The 8,128-nt window shown below is 47.4% G+C and overlaps 1 protein-coding gene across 1 annotated transcript; it reads left to right on the forward strand.

Annotated features, from left to right (window-relative positions):
- Window positions 1-5,322: 5,322 nt before the first annotated feature.
- Window positions 5,323-6,875, forward strand: LOC121020166 (actin-related protein 2/3 complex subunit 1A-like). The gene is given in 2 exon segments (XM_040460088.1): window positions 5,323-5,460; window positions 5,463-6,875. Coding segments are annotated over 2 exon segments (1,071 nt in total). The 5' UTR covers window positions 5,323-5,439; the 3' UTR covers window positions 6,513-6,875.
- The last annotated feature ends 1,253 nt before the right edge of the window (window positions 6,876-8,128 follow it).

Consider the following 8,128-nt stretch of genomic DNA (forward strand, 5'->3'; position numbering starts at 1 on the left):
CTGGAACTCACACTTGGACCCACGCCTAGAACCACATTGAAAACCCACTCCTAGAAACCACACCTGGACCCATACCTGGAACCACATCTGGAACCCACACCTAGAACTCACACTTGGACCCACGCCAGGAACCACATCTAAAACCCACTCCTAGAAACCACACCTGGACCCACGCCTGGAACCACATCTGGAACCCACACCTGGAACCAGGTTCTCCAGCACATCTCCCTCAGAAAGTGTCATGCCCAAACCCCCACCTTAGGCCTAAAAGCAGGTAAGAACACACTGCTTCCTGACTTAGAGTCAAGCTCTGTTGAGGGGCTGGTGCCCCGACCTATTTCCTTTCATGCGGTTCTTTGTACTTTGTCCTCATAGATGGTGCAGGTTCGCCCATGGCCCTGGTCCAGCTCTGCGTGCCTAATCTTCTAGACCCTGAGTGCCCTTCCTGCACGGCCTGTCTTATACCTTCTTTCCAGATCTCAGTGTCCACAAACTCAACACCTGCTTTTTTGTTCGTCCTCCCCCGATACACTGCCTGACACAAAAATGAAAGGAACCAGACATTTGATTAAAATGCCCCCAAGAACACCACCTCTCCCAGATGGGCGGCATTGGTTCCCTCCCTACAAAAGCTGTGGCTCAAAGCTGACAATCCCCAGTTGCCACAGAGATATATTTTACCCACATCACTTCTTGACATATACCTCTTCCAATTCTGCAAGGAACAAAGGGTCATAGAAACCCTCTGAGAACATCGTAGACAAGATTCCCAATCTACTGAAACCCGTGTGTTCTAGCAATTCTATGTAACAGAAATGGAAACACAGGTTCATGCACAAATTCATCGATGCATGTCCATAGCAGTACAATGCTTAATAGCCAAAGTGTGGAAACCACCCTAGGGTCCATCAACGGACGCATGGATAAGCAACACGTGCCCCATCCGTACCCCGGAATATCATTCAGCCATAAGAAGGAATAAAGTTCTGTCACCTGGTACAATACGGATGAACCTGGAAACCACGATGGTCAGTGAAAAAAAAGCAAGTTCCAAAAATACCCCGTGATAGGTGTCTACTAATACGAAAGCCTGGAATAGGAGAATCTGGAAAAGCAGAACACAGAGTGACGGTGGCTTTGGGCTTGTGGGGATGGGAAGGTGGTAGCTGAAGTGCAGCATCGGTTCTGCACAATAAAAATGTCCCATATTGACGTTTATTTATTTTTGAGATGGAGAGAGACAGAGCATGAACGGGGGAGGGTCAGAGAGAGGGAGACACAGAATCCGAAACAGGCTCCAGGCTCTGAGCACAGAACCCGATGCGGGCTCGAACTCACGGACCGCGAGATCATGACCCGAGCCGAAGTCAGCCGCCCAACTGACTGAGCCACCCAGGTGCCCCCAAAATGTCCCATTTTGGACTGTAGTGATGATTGCTCATATCTGTGAAAGTCCTAAACACCAACCAGTTGTGCACTCTGAACAGGTGCATTGTACAGAATGTGAAATATAGCTCCTGAAAGCTGTGTTTTAAAGAAAGCTTTAGGGGCGCCCAAAGTTGGCTCAGTCAGTTGAGCCTCCGACTTCGGCTCAGGTCACGATCTCACGGTTCGTGGATTCGAGGCCCTCGTCGGGCTCTGTGCTGACGGCTCGGAGCCTGGAGCCTGTTTCACATTCTGTGTCTCCCTCTCTCTCTCTGCCCCTCCCCCACTCACACTCTGTTTCTGTCTCTGTCTCTGTCTCTCTCTCAAAAAGTGAATAAACACTCAAAAAAGAAAGAAAGAAAGAAAGAAAGAAAGAAAGAAAGAAAGAAAGAAAGAAAGCTTTAAAAAAGCTTAAAAGAAATATATACATTTTGGTCTTCATTTTACCCCCCCACCCTCCTCTGGCACAGAGCTCCTAAAACACTTGGAATTTCTAAGTGATAAGATCGGAAGGTGTCTTTTGTTATGTGAATAAGGTGACTTTTGGAAAGGCCCCAGGGATGGGGGCTGGTTGCCAGGGGAACCAATTCTGGGATTAAAGGCATAGAACTTTGTGTCCCGCCTAGTGGGAGGGAGGGGCTGGAGGTTGAATCGATTACCTGAGGCCCATGATTTCATCAATTCTACCTACACTGGATGAACCCTCCAGAAAAATCCCAGGAGGACGGGGTTCGGAATCCTTCCGGTTGGGGAGCCAGAATGCTTCGACTCGTCTCTGTGACCGACCCCAAGCTCCATGAAGACAGAAGCTGCTTTGTTCTGGACCTCAGCCTGTGGGTCTCTGCATGGGGCAGCTGACTGTTACCCTAATAGCCTCTGTCCCTTTGTATTAAACCAGTAGATGACCTACTGGGTAAATGAGCGTCCCTGAGTCACTACAGAATTAATGCAACCCACAGAGGGGGTCTTGGGAAAGTCCCGTCTAGAGTTCCAGGTAGACTGAAGATCCCCAGCCAGTGTCTGAGAGCCGGTCATCTGGGGAAGCCGTCACCCCACACGTAGGAAACGGCAAGGATTCTTGTGACAAGTGTAGTTGATGATGGGGTTTTGGGGTGATGGTTGGGGGGTTCAGAGCCAAAAGCCAAGAAAGAATTCTTGAAGATGACTTTGGTGCAAAATGTGATTTTATTGAAGCACGGGGACAGGACCTTGGTGCAAAATGTGATTTTATTGTGTTATGCCCAGAATTCGTGATCCCCAAAGACCACCAGGGAGCCGAGTCCGATGCAAAAGCAAAGAGCCTTTATTCGAGCTAGCTCCAGCTCAATCCCCTACCTGCACTGACGCAGCGGTGAGATACCAGGGAAAGAGCGAGTTTCAAAAGGACAAAGGTTTTATTGGGGCCTGGGGGCAGTTGGTGAGGTAACGGCTATGGCCTCAGCCGATTGGCTGGGTAAGGGTCCTGGGGAAGGGTCCGAGTCCTGTTAGGCAGGTGAGGGGGGGTTACTCAAGGGGAGGAGGTGTGGTCAAGGTGAAGGACACAGAACAAGATGGAGTTGGCTGGCGTAGGCCCGCCCTTTCAATTGAAGCACGGGGACAGGACCTTGGTGCAAAATGTGATTTTAGTAAAGCACCAGCACAGGACCTCGGTGCACAATGTGATTGTACTAAAGCGCGGGGACAGGACCTCGGTGCAAAATGTGATTGTATTAAAGCACCGGGACAGGACCTTGGTGCACAATGTGATTTTATTGAGGTTCTTGTAGGAACGAGGGTGGGGCGAGGGCGTCATTAGCAAAAGGAAAGAAAGGTTTGTTCCGGACAAGGTCAACTTCTCCCAGGGGACGAGCAGGGGTTTTATTACCGGGATCACCTCACTTCTCTTTGGAGGGGAGCAGGACAGAGAGGGCCCAGGGGACAGAGCCCCCTTTGCTGTTTAATCAGAGAACGCATTCCCAATGGACCAGTTAAGACTTCATTTCCAAGGGAGGTTGGAACTGGCATCCGGACAGGTATTGAGCCCCAGTTTGGTGACTTGGACGAAATGGCTCCATGTGGGGCTTTAACAGAAGCGTGCCCCAAATATCAGCTGCCCCGTGGCCACGGCCCCAGCAAGAAGACACAGGTGAGAGACAGGAACCCAACCAGAGAACCGGAAACCCGCCCCCCACAACCCAGGTAGCTCAGCTAGGATCAGAGGTGATGATTTTCAGATACTCTGAACGTAGTGGTCACCTCTCCAGAGCAGTTATTCACAACCGAGGCTCATTTTGCTCCCAGGGATACACAGGATGTCCTACAGCAGAGAGCACCCCCCCCCCAATCTTCACAGCGCTGAGGTTAGCACTGACTCACACGCTGCGCTCACCTCCTTCTGCCAAGTGCAGTGTTTTAGACCTTCCTGTCCAGAGATAAAATGTCTGTGCAACTTTCTCCACCGCTCGCTACAGAACAAAGACAACACTGGGGTCATAAGGCGCCTTCCACAAGGACCATACAAAAATACTTGAAATGTGTGACGCTTAAGCATGCACAATTTAGACTTTTTTTTTTTTTTTTGTCCGTTACTTGGTTTGTGGGAAACATTTGATTCCACTCGAACATCCAAACTGTGTTTTCGGAAATGCATTTGGGTTTGCAAATGAATTTTCGTAATAAGGAGAAGCGTGTCTGAGTAGAGCTCACGAATGTCTTTCTCTATGCAAAAATAGGCAGTCAAGCCACTTGGTGAGATCACACAATTTTTCCCTCATTAGTCTCGCGGCTATTAAATAATTTGGATGAGCTTTTGAAATTCCCAGAAATAAAACATTAGCTCCAGACAGTTTTGTAAACAACACCAAACACACTCTCGAGAAAAACAGACCGTTTCAATAGGTGCAGAATATTTTCACAAAAGCCAAAATTATTTTATGAATATCATTCTTAGCAACCTCAGAGTGGGAAGGACCCTCTTCATCCGGTGATCTAGTTTTCTTTTTATTTATTTATTTATTTAAAAAAATTTTTTTTAACGTTTATTTATTTTTGAGACAGAGAGAGACAGAGCATGAACGGGGGAGGGTCAGAGAGAGGGAGACACAGGATCTGAAGCAGGCTCCAGGCTCTGAGCGGTCAGCACAGAGCCCGACGCGGGGCTCGAACTCAGGGACCGTGAGATCATGACCTGAGCTGAAGTCGGCCGCTCAACCGACTGAGCCACCCAGGTGCCCCTAGTTTTCTTTTTTTTTAAGCAATCATTTTCCTTAATGGGAGGGCCATTATTCAAATCGCTTCTAGGTAATCAATACCTAACTGGGGGGCTTGGCCGGAAGCCCATCCCTGTGCTATCTGGCGGTGTCCACGTTACTTCAAGCACAGTCTCCACGGCGCAGTTGAGGTTTCTTCAAGTTAACGAAAAAAGAGAGAGTGTTTTAAGAACATTTGAATGAATACTGGAGTCCCAACAATCTCAGACCATTTGAGAGGATAAAGCCTCAAATCGGGGTTACAATCCCAGTATGCCTCAATTCTACCTTCTTCACTCAAGGAAGGAGTATCAATTGTAGCAGCGAATTCCATACTTACCACACCATGTTGCCTCCGTTACCCCCATCGTAACTAAAGTCCACTGAAACAGCAGAGTCCAATCACACATTGTTCTATGAGTAGAAGTGCTTTATTGCAACCATCGGTATAATAACCACTATTGAACACAGAACTTCTAAGCCTTGTGTTTCTTCCTCTAAAAAAAGCACATTTCAACCAAATATTAAATGAATGTAGGCAGCAATGTCGCTTTGCACATAGAATTTGGGACTGCTTTTTCAATTTGCAGCATGTGCACATGTGTCAAGAATTTCCAGGTCGTGTCCTCCGCCCGCGCCCGCCGGAGCCTGTTCGCGTCGACTGACCAGAGTCCGCGAATTCTCCGCTCCGAGCCGGTCCGGACTGCCCCGATCCCAGCTTCCTATCCTTTGAAAACACTAAGAATAATGTCCCTGCATCAGTTTTTACTAGAGCCAATCACCTGCCATGCCTGGAATAGGGATCGTACCCAGATTGCTCTTAGCCCCAACAATCACGAGGTCCACATCTATAAGAAGAACGGGAGCCAGTGGGTGAAGGCTCATGAACTCAAGGAGCACAATGGACACATCACAGGTATCGACTGGGCTCCCAAGAGCGACCGCATCGTCACTTGCGGGGCAGACCGCAATGCCTATGTCTGGAGTCAGAAAGATGGTGTCTGGAAGCCAACCCTGGTGATCCTGAGAATTAATCGTGCAGCAACTTTTGTCAAGTGGTCCCCGCTAGAGAACAAATTTGCTGTGGGAAGTGGAGCACGACTCATTTCTGTTTGTTACTTTGAGTCTGAAAATGACTGGTGGGTCAGCAAGCACATTAAAAAGCCAATTCGCTCCACAGTCCTCAGCTTGGATTGGCATCCTAACAATGTTTTGCTGGCAGCAGGATCGTGTGATTTCAAATGCAGAGTGTTTTCTGCCTACATTAAAGAAGTGGATGAAAAGCCGGCCAGTACGCCATGGGGCAGCAAGATGCCTTTTGGTCAGCTGATGTCAGAGTTTGGTGGCAGTGGCACTGGTGGCTGGGTGCATGGGGTCAGCTTCTCTGCCAGTGGGAGCCGCCTGGCCTGGGTCAGCCATGACAGCACCGTATCCGTTGCCGATGCCTCAAAAAGCGTACAGGTCTCAACTCTGAAAACGGAGTTCCTGCCCCTGCTGAGTGTGTCATTTGTCTCGGAGAACAGCGTTGTAGCTGCTGGCCATGACTGCTGCCCGATGCTCTTTAACTACGATGACCGTGGCTGCTTGACCTTCGTCTCCAAACTAGACATTCCAAAACAGAGCATCCAGCGCAACATGTCTGCCATGGAGCGCTTCCGCAACATGGACAAGAGGGCCACGACTGAGGACCGCAACACAGCCTTGGAGACGCTGCACCAGAATAGCATCACTCAAGTGTCTATTTATGAAGTGGACAAACAAGATTGTCGCAAATTTTGCACTACTGGCATCGATGGAGCCATGACAATTTGGGATTTCAAGACCTTGGAGTCTTCTATTCAGGGCCTCCGGATAATGTGAAGCTGAGTGAGCCTCCCAGATCCAGCATGACAAACTGACAAAAGTGACAAAGTGTGCTGACACGGCCCGCCGTTTGCATGGTGGTGAGGAGAGCCAGCCGCAAGGAAACACTGAAGACGCGTATCGCGCAAATATTGTTTGTGTGTTTTTGTTTGAATATAATTGGTGAAAGTGTTGGTTTTTTTAAAAAAGCAGCAATGATTTGGGTTTTTTGTTTTTTGTTTTTTGCTATTTCATTCCATTCTTGACCAAAGCTTCTCTTGAAGTAGTTTATTATGGAAAATTGTCACACTAACTTAAAGGAAAGGGTGGGGAGATATGTAAATTGTCTGCTAAACAGTTAAATAAAAATACTGAATGTGTTAAAAAAAAAAAAAGAATTTCCAGGTCAATAAAAGGCAGATGAATGAGAATGAATAAATGTTTCCAGCTGCATCATGTTGGGACAAGCAATCCTGTTAGTAACTGTCAAGGCTGTGCACAAAACCATCATGATGCCCAGGATGCGGCCACTGGACACACGATTCCACTGGAATCTCGTTCTACAGACAAGATCAGAATTCCATGGGATGAACTTGACTTTGTCTTTCAGTGAAGTCGCTCTACCCATCCACCCATCTGTGCATCCATCCACCTGTGCATCCATCTATCTGTGCATCCATCCATCCACCCATCCACCCATCCACCCATCCATCCACCCATCCACCCATCCATCCATCCATCCACCCATCCACCCATCCATCCACCCATCCACCCATCCATCCATCCATCCACCCATCCATCCATCCATCCACCCATCCATCCATCCATCCATCCATCCATCCATCCACCCATCCATCCATCCATCCATCCCCACCCATCCATCCATCATACCTATCACCTCTTGTCTCCATCCATCCATCCATCCATCCACCCATCCATCCATCTATCATATCTATCATCTATCATCTCCATCCATCATCCATCCATGATATCTCTCTAACCATCATCTATCTATCTATCTATCTATCTATCTATCTATCTATCATCTATCTCAGCCTCAAAGTCTAAACACCTAAAGTGTATTCATTATCTTGCTTCCACTTCATGTTAAGGTGTTCATTCATACAAAGGCAGCATATATTTGCAGCAAATTGTTACTTTGGAAAGAGCACTTTCAAGGTTTTCCACCTGCTGTTCCTGGAGAAAAGCTGCATTTGGGGATTCCTTTCCAAGATATGTTCTTAGTTTCTGCATTAGTCTGCTGATGTTTTAAGAAACTGTTGCTATGAGCTTGAGAAAGCTGTCAAGGAACAAACCCCATAAGTTTCTCCAGCTTCTCTAAGAAACCAGACCAAGGCAAGGCATTCCCATATATGCAACGCTGTAATCATGCTACTCACATGGTTACAAACGAAAATAAGTTAAAATCAGAACAACTCCTCACGCCTACAGAGCTTTTACGACTTAATACAAATGTGCCACAGTTTTTAATTTTTGTGCTTTTTTTTTTTTTTTTTTGGCCACTGTGATTTCTGTATTGGATTTCTCACTATCCTATTTTCTGTACAAAAATAACCTCATCTTCCTGGAATGGAGTTTCTTTCATGGATTCACAAGGCAAAGAAGAGTTTCAC

This window comes from Herpailurus yagouaroundi, unplaced genomic scaffold, assembly GCF_014898765.1.
Source record: "Herpailurus yagouaroundi ecotype Mexico unplaced genomic scaffold, PumYag 248, whole genome shotgun sequence".
In the NCBI taxonomy this organism is placed as follows: domain Eukaryota; kingdom Metazoa; phylum Chordata; class Mammalia; order Carnivora; family Felidae; genus Herpailurus; species Herpailurus yagouaroundi.